At 46.1% G+C, this 19,352-nt stretch overlaps 1 protein-coding gene across 2 annotated transcripts in view; it reads left to right on the top strand.

Annotated features, from left to right (window-relative positions):
- OLFML2A (olfactomedin like 2A) overlaps nucleotides 1-19,352 on the top strand; it is a 231,359-nt gene that overhangs the window by 100,342 nt on the left and 111,665 nt on the right. For both annotated transcript variants that reach the window (XM_086920948.1, XM_086920949.1), the window contains one exon: nucleotides 10,627-10,890. In XM_086920948.1, the coding sequence (XP_086777074.1) occupies nucleotides 10,627-10,890 (264 nt within the window). The remainder of the gene's footprint in view (nucleotides 1-10,626; nucleotides 10,891-19,352) is intronic.

Raw genomic sequence — 19,352 nt, 5'->3', positions numbered from 1 at the left:
ATTTTTCACTATCAGACTTTGACCCAAAAGAAGAGAAAGGGAGAAAAGGAAGGCTGAAGGAGAAAGTTAAGAGTAGGCAAACAGTAAGAAAGAGAGGAAGAAGGGGTGAAAAATAACTTGCAAGAGTGTCGTAAGAGAATGGAATTGCAGGGTGCTGGTAGAGATATGCTAACAAGACTGGGTAAGGCGGGTAGTCACAAACCCTGGCATTTAAACAACACTGGCAGCTCAGAAAAACTTTGAGCTCCTTCACTTATTAAATAATTAATAATAAATTTTCTTTATTCGGTTTTTGACATTGCAAAACCATAAAAGCAACAGCAAAATTCATACATATATATGTTTAAAAAAAATTATCAGGTATGTTATGATACTATACATTAGAAAAATTCCAAAATTTAAAAAGGAGGAGAATACGTTCATACAAATAGTTCAATGTTTAAAGGTTGTTCCTGTGCCTGATAATGCATTTTAAAAAGTTTAGTACATGGTAACAGGTGCGTGCAGAATCTAACATCTGTAGAGATAACATAGTCGGACGGCATTGTCTAAAACCCCAGGACTTTAACAGTGGAAGTAACCAAATCTTTCTGTGGGGATGAAAATATTTACAAAACAGTATCGTGTGCATACATGACTGTGGGGAAATATCGTCGCATGGACAGTGAGCCAAATTTAAGTCCCAAGTATTTTTTTTTGGAAAGGCCACTAGTCTATGGAAAAGGTTGAGTCTGAATCTTGTCAGGAGCATCTTATCGTATGTGCTGATTTCTAGTGTAAGGTAGGGCTGGATTTGTGGTGTGAGCTGTACCATGTTTGCATGTAGTACAGATAGTTTGGTTGATAGTAAAGTAATTCTAAGAGTCTCTAGATGGTTCATAGCTATTTGCTTCAACTCTTTCTTAGTTATTTCAGTTAGGGTTGCTGTTGTGATATAGTACCTTTCTAGTCCCAAGTCTGTGAAAAAGTGCCTGACATAGGTAAGCCAGGCTATTTTGTCCACGCGATCCAGTGCCATTGAGTCCTCTAAGATGTTTTTGGTCAGCATGTTCTTGTCCGATAGCCAAATGCGTCTCCAGAGTAACAGTGGCTGAACCTTTATCAGATCTTCTATATAAGGGATTCCCAATTCCGCGTGGCAGGCGTAGATGGAAGAGCACTTTGGAGCAGATAGAAGGAATCTCATAAAGGAGTTCTCAGCTATTTGAAGAGAGCCGACATCAGCATGCCCCCATACCCCGGCCCCATACAGAGCAATGGCTTGACATTTTGCAGCATAGATTTTTAGCAGTTCGACTGGTGGTCTCCTTCCGAGTCGTTGTGAAAAGTTCATCAATGCTACAATAGCTCTCTTAAAAAGATGTCTCCTGGACTCAATGGCTGCTTTCCAGTTTAGTCTTTCGTCTATCATTATGCCCAGGTAAGGGTACTGGGGAGTCCTCTCGAGTTTTTGTTCGTTTAAATAGATGCTCTTTGTACGTTTTCGCCCTCCACCAGCCACCATGACAAATGTTTTTTTAACATTTATATGTAAGTCTAAGGCGCTCATGAATTCAGCGTATTTGGTCAGGGATTTCTGGAGTTCTATTGGTGTACGGGCCAGGATGACCGCGTCGTCCGCGTAGAGCAGTGCGGGAATCAGGCGTTGTCTTAGTCTGGGGAGGTCCTGCCCCCCCCTCAACATCCTCTCCTCCAGTCCGTTAGTATACAGGGAGAAGAGGAAGGGGGCCAGGACACACCCCTGCCTGACTCCTCGCTCTACTCTGAAAGACGCAGTGAGCTCCCCTTTTGTCCCATAGCGCACTCTTGCAGAAGCTTCCGCGTATAACTCTCTTAAAAAATCAAGGAGTGGGAGATCCACCCCCATATTTCTCAAAAGGGTCCATAGCTTCGCATGAGATACGCAATCAAACGCAGAGGACAAGTCCACGTATACCATGTACATTGTCCCCTGCTTTGCGTGAATATACTTGGACACAATCATGCTTAAATTGAGGGCCTGTTCTACGGTTCCAAAACCTTCCCTGAACCCAAATTGTAGGTCCGATAGGATCTTCCTATCGTCTGCCCATTGCTGAAGTTGTTCTAAGACTACTCTGCCGACTACTTTTCCTAGAGAATCTAACAGTGAAATGGGACGATAACATTTGACGTCCTGGTGGTCCCCCTTTTTTAAAATTGGCACCATGATGGAGTTGGGCCAAGACTCCATCAGTCCCAGTTTCGCTGCTGCAATACATACTCTTGTGAGTATGGGGGCCCAGAGATCTGGGAGATGTTTAAAGAGATCTACGGGCACCCCATCTGGTCCAGGTGCCTTACCCCCTTTACTTAGTTTTAGTGCCTGCACTACATCGAGTATGTCGAATTGTAGGCTGATTGGGAAATCGACAGGTGGAAGGGAATGATACAATTCTTCTGTTGGGGATGTTAGTTTAAAAATATTAGAAAAATGGTTTACCCAAGTTTCCTCTTCTATGGCCACATCGATCTGAGGTCTGTTAGAATCGGATAAGAAGGGGGTTTTGACTATTCGCCAGAAAGACTCACTGTTTCTCATAAGTGCACTTTTATGAAGGTCGTCCCATAGAGCCTGTTTCAGCTCTTGTTTTCTCAGCTTCCTAACCTTATTGTACTGGAGCCTGAGATGCTGTATCTGTTGCTGATCTCTATTCGGTTGTCTAAGGGCCTTTTTTAACTTGGTTTGCATCATAGTGCAGTCATGATTGAACCAACCTGTTGGTGTTGGCTTAGTTTGCTTAATTTTTCTAGTCAGCATTACTTTTATTTTCTCCAAGATAGTCATAAAATTTTCGAGGACCGTCCTATCGTCTGTTGAGATATCTAGACATTTTTATTATGTTGGGGTATGTTATCTTTATTAATTTACTGGTTAGTTGGATGGGATCAATCTTTTCCCATTTTATCGTAAATCCATTTATTTTGCCCAATTCAAGCCTATTTTGGGATAGGGTGTGTGCAATTATTGTTGTGTGCGTTACTAGATTATGCAGGTCTAGGTCCAGTCTAAGTGCAGAGTGATCGCTTAGAGTATTTATCAGAAGTGTGAAATCCCTAATTATGTGTCTCAATCCTTCCGTCGAAAGAATGTAATCGACGGTGGTCTCGTGCCCCCTCCCTAGGTATGTAGGTTCTAATACGTTCTTAACAGGGTCTTTCTTGTTTACTATTGAGAGTTCAAGCTCTGTAAGAAGATTATTCATAGCTGCCCCCGTTCGTTCATGGTGAAAGTGCACGAGAGGGTTATCGTACTCGTCCACTATCCCGCAACTCTGATTGCCCGAGCGCGGACAGGGGTGTAGATTAAAGTCCCCTCCCCATAATAGATGGACGGTACCCTTTTTTTCGTACAGTTGTCTATAGTTGGAGATTTTTTCCTGAATTGTTGAGAAAATGGTCGTCCTCTAAATTATTGTAGAAATTTATTAAAATGATAATGACTTCTTTCCCTACCGAGAGGGAAAGCAATTGGAAGTTTGGGGCAGATTCTGTTTTTAGTAACTTCAGGTTTGGTGTTGTGTTGGCTATGTAAATAACCAAGCCCCCCTTAGGCCTACCCGCATTACTTGAAAGGGCTGGGGAGAAATACGTTTTGTAGCCCACAAGATGTAACTCCTTCGTGGCCCATGTCTCTTGTAAGCATATTATCTTGCCTTCTTCGAGAAAATGAGCAGCGGAGCCATCCTCTATTTTGGGGCGGAGACCCGCAATATTCCAGAAAATAACAGACAGGGATTGTGTCTTATTCTCTTGCACTGCGGTCATCCTCCGTAGGGGATCTGGGGGTGAGGTGAGTTGTTGAAGAGTTGAAGTTTCAGCTGATGGTCAGTCGACCATTTCTAGGCCACTGAACCGATTCGTGGTCGGTATGCCCGACCAATTTTCCCAATGTGGCGTTTCTCTATAAATGGGTCTATATGGTCGCTGCAGAGGTCCACCCCATTGCTCCCATTCTCTTCCTCTGTTCCGTGGTCCCACAATCTGCCATGGACCCTCATGATGCTGATAATTGGGGTCTACTGGCCACCAGGGGCTATCATGGTCATTTTGTCGCGGGACCATTTTTGATCTAGGGATGGCAAATTCCCAGGGCTGTGGGACTGCTTTGCGCCAGATGTTATCAAATTCATTAAGGTGGCTATTATGTAGGCATGGGCGGATTTTGCGGATTCGCAATCCGCGAATTTGCGGATTTGCGGATTGCGAAAATCCGCAAAATCCGCGAATCCTCGCGAATTTTGCGGATTTTTTTTTTGGGTGTTCGCACGGGTTTCTGCAAGTTCGCGAGGGTTTTGTGCAATTTCGCAAATTCCGAACTTACTTGTCAGGTCGCCAGTTTTGCGAACTTGTTGTTTCTACGTGCCCAGCCTGTTTGCAAGCCTTTCTTCATCACTGCCACCCTCTGTCACCACTGGCACTCTCTTTGTTCACCCATGCCACCCTCTGGCTCACCCATGTCACCCTCTGTGTCATCACAGCACCCTCTGGTTCACCAGTGTACATTATTGGGGCAAACAAAGCACTGCCATCCTCTGTCAACACTGGCACTCTGGTTCACCCATGCCACCCTCTGGCTGTCACACCCATGCCACCCTCGGTGTCATCACAGCACCCTCTGGTTGACCAGTGAGTGTACATTATTGTGGCAAAGCAAAGCACACCTGCTAAGTGCCTTAAGTTCTGCATAATTAAATTACAACAACACCTGCCCTGCCCCAACTGACATTAATGAAGGCTGGCACCTGCTTGTCTGCTCCCTTTCCTTTCCTTTTCCTGTTTGTTGCAACGTAATTTTTTTTTTTAACAGGAACCTAACCGAATTCTGGAGGGCCCCTTCAGGAAGCACTACAGGGAATGGTTACAAATGATGAGGTTGAACTTTTGCACCTGCTCATAGCTTTTCCTTTTGCAACATAGCCAGCCCCCAACACCACCCCAAAAGTCGAAAAACACACACAAAAATCACCACAAACAACATCAACTTATCAACTTACTTGTGAAATCAAATTTTGAATCCAAAAGGCCTCAAATCCAAATATCCAGCAGCATCCACAAAAAGTAATCCTTCCCAGTCAAGATCGAATCCAAAATGGCCAGGAAAGGAAACAGGAACAGGAAGTTGGAGACTGGGGCACTTCCTTCACCCCTCCCCAATGGAGGAACTTGCTGGACAGGAACAGGAAGTTGGAGACTGGGCCACTTCCTTCCTTCACTCCTCCGCCATTTTTTTTTTTTGTAATTTCGCGAGTGCGAGATTGTTGCTGCCCGCGCCGCGGGCCGCGAGCAGTGCGAACACAAGCAAAAAATCCGCAGCGCGCGGATTTGCGGATTTTGCGGGAAATCCGCGAATCTCGCGGATTGCGGATTTACCGAAAATCCGCAAAATCCGCGAGCGGAACGGATTTTACGCCCATGCCTACTATTATGATGTTTTTTAGGGTAAAAAAAGGAAAGACGCTTTGTGTCAATCCCACCACTTGTATTGTGATGTTCCCAGGAGCATATATACTCGACTACTCTTGGATCCTCGAAAGTGATCACAATGCAATCTCCCTGTTTTACTTTCTTGCTATGTCCCACCCATATGGTCCTGCATACCGTTGATATCCTACTTGACCAATTGGGGGGAATGGGTCGATTTGTATTTAACCAATATTGGACCTTATTTTTTAAGGACCAATTAGGTTCTACGGTCTCCCCCGTTAGTTCTGGTACCCCAGTCATCACAACCACGAATGGGGAGGCTTCAGGTGGCAGATTAGCAGGAAGTCTGCCCTCATGAGCTCCTCTCGTGCTTCCTTTATTCACTATAAGATTTGTTTTTTTTGGAGCAGGAGTTATTGGGGCTGGCGTTTTTGGAACTGTGGTTTTTGTTGCTGGGGTTTTCGGGACTATGCTGGTCTGAGATATAGGTATTGTAGCTTTCGGGGGGGGTTTCACCACTGTGGGAACTTTTACCACTGTTTGTTGTTTGGGAGATGGGCAGACTAAGGTTGTTTTTTTCTTTTGTGTGACAGGTGCAGCCAAGTTATCTGTTCCCTTTTTTTGAGGTTCTTGAATTGGCCTAGATTTGATAGAATTTGCAATTTTAGACAATTGGGTCTCAATATTTAATAATCTAGTTTCTAAAGGAAGAAAGAAAGAATGTAATAGTGAGGTTATTTTATTTACCAGCTCCAAGGTATCAGGTTCATTACTGAGAGATAGAAGAACAGGTGAACCTGAGGTAATGGTGCTTGGAATATTATTATGTGGGGAATGATGTACCAGTGCGTGATGGTCAGTAATATCAACCGTTTGGAGGGTTGACCCTACCGGGTTTGAAGTTACAGTAGGATCAGTTGAATCAGCCATGTCAATGACTGCAGTTTTATCTACTTTTTCCTTTTCCTTTCTTTTCTTAACATCCCCCTCCCTCCTCCCTCTTGCTTGTCTTACTTCCTCTGGGGTGTGATCGCGTAAAATTTCAGGAGTTTTTTCTAGGTCAGAGTTTGAAAGTGATAGGGAAAGTTGGGAAGCTGAAAGGTCTACGACATTCGGGAGACTGAGTCTGTTGTTACCTTGTGGTGATTGTGGTAAAGTACCCTCTGTCTCGGGGGATCTTGCTATGGCCAATAGCCCCATTGAGGATCGCCTTGCAATGGCGAGGTCAGTAGATACTCTGCCCTCAATCAGGCTAATACTTTGATCAATAAAAGTATTTGCCTTAGTGATAAAGTCGTCCATGGGCCCTAACAGCTGTTCGCCGACCCCAACTTCTTTTACCTTTTTTGATTTGCTGCCCCTGGTATTCATTTTTGGTGGAAGAATTTTGCAAAGTCTAGGTGAGTGGCTAGAAAATGAGTGAACGATGTCAATATCTGAAACTTAGAGTGGAACGTACAGTTGTGGCCCGTTTAAGCAGAGCTTAGAGCAAGGGCCCGGTCCGGTCTCCTCACGTTCTCGAACGACCTCAAACGGCCCGCTCTTTGCCCGGTCTTCGCCCCGAGCTCCGCCCCGCGCGCGTCCCGCGTCGCGGCAGGGGTTGTGTCAGTGAAATACGTATTGGCAGTGGGCGTGGCCGCCGGGGGAAGAGGAACCAGCTGGGCTGCGTGTGGAATGCTGGTCCTCGCAGTCCCCCGGTCGGTGCCCTAGCTGGAAAACTCGCCTCTGGCCTCAACCCTGGGGACTCGAGCTGGGAGCGATGTCGGGTCCTGCCGATTGCAGGACGCGCTCACACCAGCGAGTCCGCTGCGATGGGGAGGCTGGGGTTAAAGATGCACTGGATAGTGATTAGTGATGGATTCTTCCTTCGGCAGTCAGCAGATTACAGGTTAGACACTGTGAGCGGCACCCGCGAAGCGGGTGTCGCGAAAGGTTAAGACCCGGGAGGCAGTGGGCGTGGCCGCCGGGGGAAGAGGACCCAGCTGGGCTGCGTGTGGAATACTGGTCCTCGCAGTCCCCCGGTCGGTGCCCTAGCTGGAAAACTCGCCTCTGGCCTCAACCCTGGGGGCTCGAGCTGGGAGCGATGTCGGGTCCTGCCGATTGCAGGACGCGCTCACACCAGAGAGTCCGCTGCGATGGGGAGGCTGGGGTTAAAGATGCACTGGATGGTGATTAGTGATGGATTCTTCCTTCGGCAGTCAGCAGATTACAGGTTAGACACTGTGTGTGGTGTGGAGAGCATGGGACTTACGTCTGAGCACACCCATCCCACTCGGGGTGACAAATGCAAAAACCACAGTTGATGGACAGAATGAAGAACAGTGTCATACATTCACCCCAGTACAGAGATCTGGGTCTAAATTCATCGTTTTTTTGCACTCCACACACCCCAGTTCAGTTCCGTCCATCACCACCCCCTTTTGTACTGCTTTTGGCCGCCATAAGTGTGGCAGGGTATGCTCAGACGTGAGTCCCTTGCTCACTTTGCCACTGGATTCAAGCAAGCCGGGCTGAAGACAGCTGGAATGCCAGAAACCGGTCCTTGGAAGCTTGTTTCCGGTCCAGGGAAGACATGGCTTGGCAGTTCGGGCTGGACTGTTCCCATGAGGCACAGGGTAAGACTGATTTGCATATTGCCATGTCTGAACTGGGGTGGCAGAGTGGGCTAAAGAACAGTGATGGAATAAACCCAGATCTTTTGACTGGGTGTGAGTGTTTGATTGATTCAGATGCTCCGTCCATCACCACCTCCTTTTGTACCGCTTTTGGCCACCATAATTGTGGCAGGGTATGCTCAGACGTGAGTCCCTTGCTCACTTTGCCACTGGATTCAAGCAAGCCGGGCTGAAGACGGCTGGAATGCCAGAAACCGGTCCTCGGAAGCTTGTTTCCGGTCCAGGAAAGACATGGCTTGGCAGTTCGGGCTGGACTGTTCCCATGAGGCACAGGGTCAGACTGATTTGCATATAGCCATGTCTGAACTGGGGTGGCAGAGTGGGCTAAAGAACGGTGATGGATTAAACCCAGATCTTTTGACTTGGTGTGAGTGTTCGATTGATTCCGATGCTCCGTCCATCACCACCCCTTTTTGTACCGCTTTTGGCCGCCATAAGTGTGGCAGGGTATGCTCAGACGTGAGTCCCTTGCTCACTTTGCCACCGGATTCAAGCAAGTCGGGCTGAAGACGGCTGGAATGCCAGAAACCGGTCCTCAGAAGCTTGTTTCCGGTCCAGGGAAGACATGGCTTGGCAGTTCGGGCTGGACTGTTCCCATGAGGCACAGGGTCAGACTGATTTGCATATAGCCATGTCTGAACTGGGGTGGCAGAGTGGGCTAAAGAACGGTGATGGATTAAACCCAGATCTTTTGACTTGGTTTGAGTGTTCGATTGATTCCGATGCTCCGTCCATCACCACCCCTTTTTGTACCGCTTTTGGCCGCCATAAGTGTGGCAGGGTATGCTCAGACGTGAGTCCCTTGCTCACTTTGCCACTGGATTTAAGCAAGCTGGGCTGAAGACGGCTGGAATGCCAGAAACCGGTCCTCAGAAGCTTGTTTCCGGTCCATTGAAGACATGGCTTGGCAGTTCGGGCTGGACTGTTCCCATGAGGCACAGGGTCAGACTGATTTGCATATAGCCATGTCTGAATTGGGGTGGCAGAGTGGGCTAAAGAACGGTGATGGATTAAACCCAGATCTTTTGACTGGGTGTGAGTGTCTGATTGATTCAGATGCTCCGTCCATCACCACCCTCTTTTGTAATGCTCCCTTTACCTCTACCCACCCGAAAACCCTAAAAATCCCCCACCTTCCTTTACCACAACCTCCTCCATAAACCTAAAAGCATTTACCTTCCTTTACCTCTACTGTCCTTTACCATTTCCATCTAGAATCCTTACCCACCCCTTACCCCTTATACCCCCTCCCCCTCTTTAAATGAGATAATAATTTGACATTTAAAAAAAATACTTACCCACATGGTAAAGGACTTTGGGGTAAAGTACCAAAAAGGGATTTGGTTGGTACTTATCTGTGTGATTACGTCTTGCGGCTTAAAAACTGCTGGGTAAAGACTACATACCCTATTTGCCTGCATCCGTGGTTCTGTGGAAAAAAATGAAACAGAGAGAGGCGATGGGCATTCTTATCTTCCTGTGATTGATAAGGTTAGAGGGACAGATACTAAATGTCATATTGTCGACATGCTGCAGAACATTAATAGCTATTAATTGCCTATCCTCATATAATCCCTTTCCTTCAGCTCTGGTCCATGATAGTGGAGTGGGCAATTAACAGCAGTCTGCAGAGAATGTTCACCACTGTTAACACCCTGAGTGGAGGTCAATATAGCCTTATAGCCCGCTGCCTAGGGCTATAGCAGTTGATAAAGGTCCTGAACCCGGGTTATAGGCTTTAACCCACAGACGAAGGCCCATAATGAGGGAGAGGGCCTTTAACAACCAGTATAGCCAGAAGCAGAAGGGATATAAGGCTATTGGAACATTCCACCTACCAAGGGTAGAATGTTCAAAATTAAAAAGGGAGAAGTATAAATACAAACGTTGGAATGTTTGAGCTCCAGGCTTATATCAGCCATTATACGCCCGGAGCTACTCGATTGTCTTCAATGGAGCGCTCAACTTTTAATGTTCTAATAACGCTCGATGTTCTAATAATGCCCAATGTTCTTATAACGCTTCACTTGCTAAAAGTCAGCTCTCACAGCTCACAATAGACTTGTTAATCTGAATGTTGTTGTTCTATTGCTAGTGATTGGAACCTTATGTGGGAACAACGTCCAACCCATAAATTAAATAAGATGAGAACGGGCTTTGTATTTGATCCAGATAAACCACAACCTCAGTTTATTTAAGAAGTTATAAAGAAGAATATGAAAGAGGAAGCGCATAAATTACGTTAAAACTGAAGAGTGATTCTTGGACCTGGTTTTGAACAGACAGTCAGGCTCTTGCCAAGTATGTTTCCTCTGCCTTGTTATTCCCAACTGGAATTCATTGGTGCAGCCACAGTCCAAACATTTGCTAGCAGTAAAGTATGCACTGCTGGCTGAGATGGACGCTGGTCAAGTCATAGAGTTGTATGTTATTTTGCATTTTAGGTCTCTTTGTGGACTTCTTTCAGTCTTTCTTAAGTTAGTATTTCCATTATTTATCTTAACAGGTTTTTGGCGATACTGACCAGGTTCGAATGACTTCGGAAGGGTCGGACTGCCGCTGCAAGTGCATTCTGCGCCCACTCACTAAAGACGCCTGCAGCAGGATCAGAGATGGCAGCTTGAGGGTGGAAGACTTCTACACTGTCGAAACAGTAAGCTCTGGGACAGACTGCAAGTGTTCCTGCACTGCCCCACCCTCGTCTCTCAACCCCTGTGAAAATGAGTGGAAAATGGAGAAACTCAAGAAGCAGGCCCCGGAACTGTTCAAGGTAATGACGACACATTAAGTTACCCAGCACCACATTGCACAATGTCACATTACATAATGTAACGAAAACAGCACAAAATCAAGTGTGCAATTCTCTAGGGCTTCTTCTGCATAAGTGTCAATAGTCTAGCCCGCAGTGCAGCTACAGCAGTGGCCGAAACATGTCGATGACCAAAGCTCTGCAAGTAAATATTTATTTTTAAAATTTTACACTGCATATTGCATACAAAATGGTGCTGCAGAGTTCACGCCTAACCTAAGAGTAGCCTAACAAGTTGTTGAAAAACTATCCAAAGCTGGAACAAAAAAGAGGAGCAGACCCTACGACAACACAACTGTAGGGGTGGTGAGTCAAAGGGCTCACAATCAGCCCAAGAACCTTAACTCTTTCGCTGCGGCGGCTATTCCGCCGCAGCGCTAACGGTCGCTGGGGGCGCGCGGGTGAGCTGCGCGGGTGACAGAACCGTTCCGTCACGGCTCGCGGGTGAGCTGTGCTCATGACGGAACGGTTCCGTCACGGCCTCGCCCGCTCAATTAAACGCGCCGCGCAGGCGCGGCGGCCGGGCCGTGACGGAACCGTTCCGTCATGAGCACAGCTCACCCGCGAGCCATGACGGAACCGTTCTGTCAATAGCCTCGAAGAGGCTAACATACGTGCTTCATGAGAGGAGGAATAAAGAGAAGGCCCCTTTAGTCAGACTTGCATCAAGGTGCGCCTTCCGCCGCAGCACCTAACTGTGTCCATCTCTCCTCCCTTGGGGGGATTGTGAGCCCTTTGAAGTAGAGAGTGACAAAGGTCACCCCACCCAGTGGTATCTCCTTAGCACGAGATTGGTAAGGACGGAACCGGTTTAATACAGGTCCTGATGAAAGCTGCGAACCCCTATGGGACACAGGGCAGAAACATGTTGACCCTATTCCCTACGGCAGTGGTTCCCAAACTTTTTTGACCTGTAGCTCCCCTGACCTAATCGGCAGTTGGCCGTGGCTCCCCGCCATTTTTTTACCGGTGGATGAGTGGGTGGTGTGTACCTCCTGTTATCTTCCTTAAAGTATTTGGGACGCAATGAAGGTATTATATTGGTTGGAATGCTTGAATTATTAATCTCATCCACTGGCAATCACTTTGGCTGCATCCCAATCCATAGTTTTTTTTCCCCAACAGAGTGCCTGGTCCCAAACCCTTATTTATGCCAGCAGCTGCGTTCAGTACCTTTTGGTACTGAGACCCGCTCTGAGAAAATTGAACATTGAGTTTGGTCTGTCGTAATCAGTATCCCCAGCCTTATTTTTACACTAAAAAGGTCTGTCCTTCCATCTGTGTGCCCATCTATATCCAAACATATTCAACCATTTGCACACCTATCCACCATATATCCTTCCATCCATCATTTCACTCATCCATCCCTCCATCCACCCTTTCACTCATCCATCCATTATTCATCTACCCACCCTTTCACCCCATCCATCTGTAAAATCATCCATGCATCCACTCTTCCACCCAGCCATCCATTCACTTACTCATCCATCCACCCATTCACTTACTCATCCATTCACCCAGTCATTTATCCTTCCACCCATTCACCCTTTCAGTAATTCATCCTCCCTTTCTCTCTCCATCCCCCTTTCACTTATCCATCCTTCTACCCACCCATTTACTCATCCATTCATGAATCCATCCATTGATCCTATTACTCATCCATTCTTTCACTCATCCAACCATCTGTTCACTTATCCAGCCCTCCGTTCTCTCATCCATCCACCCTTTCACTTCACTCATGTATCCATCCTTTTGTCCATCTACCCCCTTTCACTAACTCATCAATTCTTACATCCACCCTTTCACTCGTCCATCCATTCACCATTTCACTTATCAATTCATCCATCCACCCATTTACTTGCCCATCATCTACCCTTTCATTCATCCACCCATCCATCCTTTCACACACCCATCCACCAATTCACTCGCCCATCAGCTGCCCTTTCACTCATTATCCATCCTTTCACACACCCATCCACACTTTTACCCATCCATCTACCCTTCCACCCATACATCCATCTATTTACCTTTTCTCTCATCCATACTTCCGTTCATTCACTCATCCATCCATCCTTTCTTTCATTATCTATTCATTCCCCCTTTCATTCATGCATCATCCTTTCAGTAATCCATCCAGCCATTCAGACATTCCTTCACTTATTTACTCACCCACCTTTTCACATTATGAGCGGAGCCTTTGTTTGCAGAGTTGCAGGCAGAAGAGTCCCATCAAGAATGAACTACAGCAAGGGGTGGGCTGGTGGAGAGTTCACTATGCCCCTGCACATAGGCAGACTGAAAACGTAGAAATCATGCATGATGCACAGTGCCAGGATGTGAGGTTACTGTAACATGGTGTTGTTTCCAGGGCTTTAAGCGGTGTAAAAAAACTGGGGGGTCTCTTCAAAGGGGGTGTTTGATGTAATTAAGAGCGCAGCTTAAAACACCTAGGCTAAAAATCTGCGCTCATTGGTATTATGTTGTCTCTGTCATTGCATCCAGATATATAATGCAGCAAGTATCATTACACATCAACAAGCCAGGACTATTGGCTTTGTCAATGGTTGCTAGTTCCTTAAAAAAATGGAGCAACCAAGGCTTTGTGGAATACAATATTGAAAATACTTCAGTTCTAAAATGACAGGACAGTGAGAGAACGATAACCTGTTCTTTCAAACTTAATTTATAGGCTTCTTGAATGAAGTGTTTTCTAATGTTGCAGCGGGGGCGTTTTACTTTTTATCGTACAGAATGCTCTGCTGTACACTGAGGCAGGAGGAGGCCACCACAACAGCCCAGACTGCCCCATTGTCATTCAGTAAGTGGCAATCAGCGGCATACTGAATGACAATGGGCGTGAGGGGCTGCTCTCATGCTCCTGGAGGAGTGCGAGGCGCCTCCAGCAGCAGGGTTGAGGCCTCTCACAGGGGAGCAGCGCTGCTCCCTGTGATGGCCAAAATAACAGATAGTGTGTGCGGCGCCCCTGGCACCTCATTACGGCGCACCGGGGCGCCGCGGCGCACAGTTTGGGAACCACAGCCCTACGGTGAGGAGACAATATATTTTCCCATGTCACCGTTTATTTTTTTAATACCATATAGTTGCCAACCCCATTAAAATTATTTTGACAACTGTAATGTGTTGTAAATGAAGTCAGCAGGCAGATGTAAGGCTTAAGACTTATTTATTAAGCACCATAGAGAAAAGCTGGTGTTCCCATCAGAAAGCAGGAGCTAACTGACAGGACAGAACAGAGGAGAAAATGACATCAGGGAAAATGGAATGTAGGACTTAAAGGGATACATAAAACATAAGTGCAGAGAATACAACATATCCTCTTCCCTTCATATGGAGAAACAACAAGCAAAAAAAACAAAAGCGAGTCAAACAAAAAACATGGTAAGACCATGCCCTTCGTTGCAGAGAGAGACCTTACTTGCAAACAAAGTCACGTAAATGAACTGGAGGTCTTCTCACTCTCTGGATTCTACTTGCACTAAACTCATTAACCGGTTCTCTGGGCTCGCTGGTCCTCACCGGTTCTCGCTCGGCTTTCTTATACAGTGCCACACGCCTCAGGTTCCAACACTCACCGTTAAATAAGGTGACAAATCTCTTGTGTACAGACTTGATCTTAAATGGGCCCCTGAACTTCGTCAGACCGACACCCACACGACCAGGTTTGACCTTAACCCAATCATTCACAGCGAATTTACACGCGCCACCAGATTCGCGAACAGTGTCAGACTCACCAGGACCAGCAGGAGGATCAACGTTCAGAAGTTCTTTCATCCAAGCAGCCACTAGTTTAGTACCCGCAGGACGTCCCCTCATGACGGAAAACGGGACTAAGCCAGTCACCCCATTCTCAGTAGTCCTGTAGGCCCACACTAGGTCATTAACCAAACTCTTCACATCCATGCGGGAAGAAATTGCCATTTGAATGGCACCTTTAACCATTCGGTTGGCCCTCTCCACTATGCCATTTCCCTGGGGGTTGTAAAGTGAGGTCCTTGAGTGAATAATGCCACATTTTCCCAAGAAATTAGTCATCTCCAGGGAGGTGAGTTGTGTCCCATTGTCAGTAATGATCCTCGTGGGAAAACCTTCCTCTCTAAAGATCTCACCCAACACGGCTATAGTGCTGCTCGTGGTGATCTCCCTCATGAATTTGACCACTAACCACTTGGAAGAGACGTCAACTACCACCAACCCAAACCTCATGTCCTGATTCAACTGGTGAAATGGGCCAATGAAATCGAGACATATGGTGTGCCAGGGACACTTGGGATCAGTTATTGAGCCACAACCAGTATGACTACCCACCTTAAGTCTCTTTTCACTTTCCAAACACTCCGTACATCTCTCTACCCACTGTGAGATTTCGGAGTCCATACCGGGCCACCAAAAATTGTCTCTAATTCTCCTCTTAGTAAGGGACTGCCCTAAATGACCCTCATGACCCAGCTTAAACAAAGTAAATCGCACATCTTGTGGAGGAATGAATTTGTCATCCATTAAAATCATGAATCCCTCATTGTCCAAGATAGACAATTGATCCAGAACCTTCAAATAAGGACGAAGTGCAGGGGATAGACAACTCTCTCTCCTTGGACCCTTTGCTATCAAATCTTTGACTTCACACAACACCACATCTTTAGCCATTGAAGTATTCCACAAACTTTTGCTGATTGCCCCAGCGCACATATCAACAACCTCATCTACAGCGGCAACAGAACCCTCTGAGTTGAGAGATTCAACCCCTAACTTGTCTACCCTCTCCCAAGGTAGTGGAAGTCTAGAGAGTCCATCCGCTTGGCAATTCTTCCAACCGGGAATGTATTCTACAGTGTATAAGTACTCCTGGATCCTGGCAGCGAGTCTAGCTAACCTGGCAGAGCCTTTGCCGGCACCGCCAGGCGAAAGTATTTTAACCAGGGGTTTGTGATCTGTCAATAATGTGAATTTAAACCCCCACAGGTACATTCTATAATACTCGCAACCCCATGCCGCAGCCAAAGCCTCACGCTCGATTATAGAGTAATTCCTCTCAGCTGTAGTGAGTGTCCTTGAGGCAAACGCTACAGTTTTGAGGCCAGAATCGTGTACTTGAGCAAGGACCGCACCAACACCCACAGCACTTGCATCCACTGTCAGGACTGACTTACGGTTGGTGTCAAACGGTGTCAAAATGCCCGCCTCGCAAATTTCCACCTTGATTCTTTTGAAGCACTCATCTTGTTCCACACCCCACACAAACTTACATCCACTCCTCAACAGTACTTTGATCTTTTCGGTTTTCTCTGCAAAATCCCTTACAAACTTAGCGTAGTACTCGATGAGGCCGAGGAAAGACCTCAACTGATCCTTATCACACGGAGATGGTGCATTTCTAATGGAGTCTAATAAGTCTCTCTTGGGTTTTACTCCATCCACAGACAATGTATACCCAAGGTATTCAACCTCTTCCACTGCAAATTTGCATTTCTCTTTCTTGAGAGTCAGACCTGCCTGTTCCATCCTTTCTAAAACAGTTTTCAAGATCACATTGTGCTCTTCGATGGTCGCTCCAAAAATCAGAACATCGTCCTGAAAATACACAACATTGTGCACACCTTTTAGTACAACACCCATCATCCTTTGGAATACTCCAGCAGCAGAGGCAAGTCCAAAAGGCATTCGTGTGAACTGATATATTCCTTCGGTTGTTATGAACGCCGTAAGTGCTTTAGAGTCTTGGTGTAGTTTTATTTGATGATAGGCGCTGCGAAGGTCTAACTTGGAAAAGAACTTCCCCCCTTTTAATGATAGAACCAACTCATTGATGTTCGGTAAGGGAAAGTTGTCCACCACAATGTTTTGGTTCAGGGTGCGAAGGTCCACACAGAAACAAAATTTTCCATCAGATTTGGTTGTAATAACTACAGGGGAAATCCAAGGTGATGTTTCTATCTGCTCTATCACACCCTGGTCTAGCATTTCCTCTAACATCTTCTTCACCTCCTCACGTGCGATGAATGGAACCTTTCTGACTTTGTGTTGCATAGGTATGGCATCATCCCTCAACACGATCTTATGCACATAGCCCCTTAACTCTCCTATATGCTCCTCAAACAGACCATTCATCCCTTCCACTATCGAATCAGTGGTTATGCTGTCTACCACCATCACTTGTTGTGCTGCTCTGGGGTTTATTATTATTCCAAGGTCATACTGTTGCCCCCATCCTAAAATTGCAGGACCAGACTTAGCTACATACACCTTCCCTTCAGCTGAACGATCTTTGAACGTTATTACACACACCATGAACCCAATCACATCTATGCTTTCACCCTGAAAACCACAGGCATTAATGTCGCTAGGGGACAAGTGCACATCCTTCCAATTTGCCAGGAACATATCCTTAGGAATAATGGTCCATAAAGACCCAGGGTCAACCATCAGCTGGACCTCGATTTCATCAATAAGAAACAATGCTTTTGGTCTGAATCTTCTCCCAGGCTCACCCTCATTCGCACCGTCTCCACCTAAACACAATGGGGCAGATTTATGTTAACTGGCGCATCCCGAGGGATGCGCCAGTTAACATGCGCCACAGTGCGCCACAGCTACGCCACCCATGGTGCGCCACATTTATGATGCGGCGCACCATGGGGCAAAAACGGCACAGATGCGTGACGCATCTGTGCCGGAAATGTGGCGCATTGCTGGAGTTGCGTCGCAAGCGCGACGCAGCTCCAGCAATGCTCTGGGGGGGCCTATTCTCTCAATGCTGCCTCAAGACCTACGCCTGCTTCAAGCAGGCACAGGGTTTTGACGCAGCATTGCCCTGAAAGTGACTGAGTGAAATCTCATAGATTTCACTCAGCCACTTTCAGGAGGCGTTCCGGCGCAGGAACGCCCCCCCTGCGCAGGAACGCCTCCTCATGGCGCAGTGCTGTACAACGTGACGCATCTCCTAGATGCGTCACGTTGTAAATAGGGCGCAGGGATGCGCCACGTTTCCGTGCCATTGCGTCACGCAACAGCGGCGTAAACGTGGCGCAAGCCCTTCATAAATCTGCCCCAATATTTTGTTCGCACCCTCAACACTAATGAAGTCTCTTACTTCATCCTTGTTTTCAACAAAAGCAACCTTGTCAACGTTTGTACTTCTACACATTTTTGAAAAATGTCCTTTCCGCCCACATTTCCTACACATTTTGTCAATCGCAAAGCATCTCCTAAAGTCCGAGTTGTGAAAAGTACTCCCACATCTACTGCACATTCTTCCTTGGAATCTGTTCTTATCATTACCTGAAAATGTATTGTTAAACCTTTTCTGACTGCCTCCTCCCAGGTCCACACTCCTCTTGTTCACAACAGCAACTTCATCATGATCAACACATGAAACATCATTGCCTTGAGTATTCCCTTTTGCGTTATCTTTCTTTTCCATCTCTTTCATGCACGCATTCGATTCCTCAACTACTTTTGCTATATCAATGGCTATTTGTAGGGTTGGGTTTTTTGCTGCCCACAATTTTTCTTGCATCTTTTTGTTTCGACACTGTACTATTAGCTGGTCTCTTATCATTTCATCCCTTATTTCACCAAAACAACATTTTATCGACAACTCACGTAGCCTAGCCACAAACTGATCTACAGACTCTTCATTCCTTTGAGGTTGGGTGTAAAATTTGTGTCGCGCCATAACAATATTTACTTCTTTTGCATATTGTTTTTTCATCCGAGCTTTAGCTTCTGTGTATACATTAGTTATTGCCCTACCATCTTGGTTGACTGCCACAGGAAGGTATTTAAAAGAATGTTGACCCTCCTTGCCCAAAGCACTTAACAAGAGGGCTTTCTTCCTAATTGCACTAAAATCTTTCCCATCAAGCGCTTCGATGTAGTTCTCAAAAATGTCTATCCATTCATCCCACTCGATGGGTGGATCTCCTGTGGCTTGTAGGAACAAAGGGGGTGCAATAATATTTAAATTCTCCATTTTTTTTTTTTTAAACAGTATCTTCCTTTCTTTTTTTTTAAAATGGAGAGATAGTCAAACTGGATAAAAAGAAATGTCACCACTTAACATCTACCAAATGTGTGCTAGTCTATAGTCGATCTTCTGGTTACTTTGGTTAATAAATGATTTCCTCACCGTTTGAATCACCTCACCTCTGAATCACTGTTTAATTCACTCGTCTGCAGAAAGAACCGTAGCGGAGAGTGTCTTTGTCTGTTTCCGCAATATATTCAGTGTCTTTGTCTGTTTCCGTAATATTCTGCAGTTTGATGCGTGTTGCTTAGTGAGGTTGCCTAGTTACCTCACACGGCTTCCAAAATGGCCGCTACGTCGCGTCATTACGTCACTTCTCTTGACGTTTATTTTCTTTTCTTCTCCGATATTCTCCTTCCTGCCTGACGTAAGTTACAGT

Source organism: Lissotriton vulgaris, chromosome 5 (assembly GCF_964263255.1).
Source record: "Lissotriton vulgaris chromosome 5, aLisVul1.2, whole genome shotgun sequence".
In the NCBI taxonomy this organism is placed as follows: domain Eukaryota; kingdom Metazoa; phylum Chordata; class Amphibia; order Caudata; family Salamandridae; genus Lissotriton; species Lissotriton vulgaris.
This window is presented reverse-complemented; position numbering and strand designations above follow the sequence as displayed.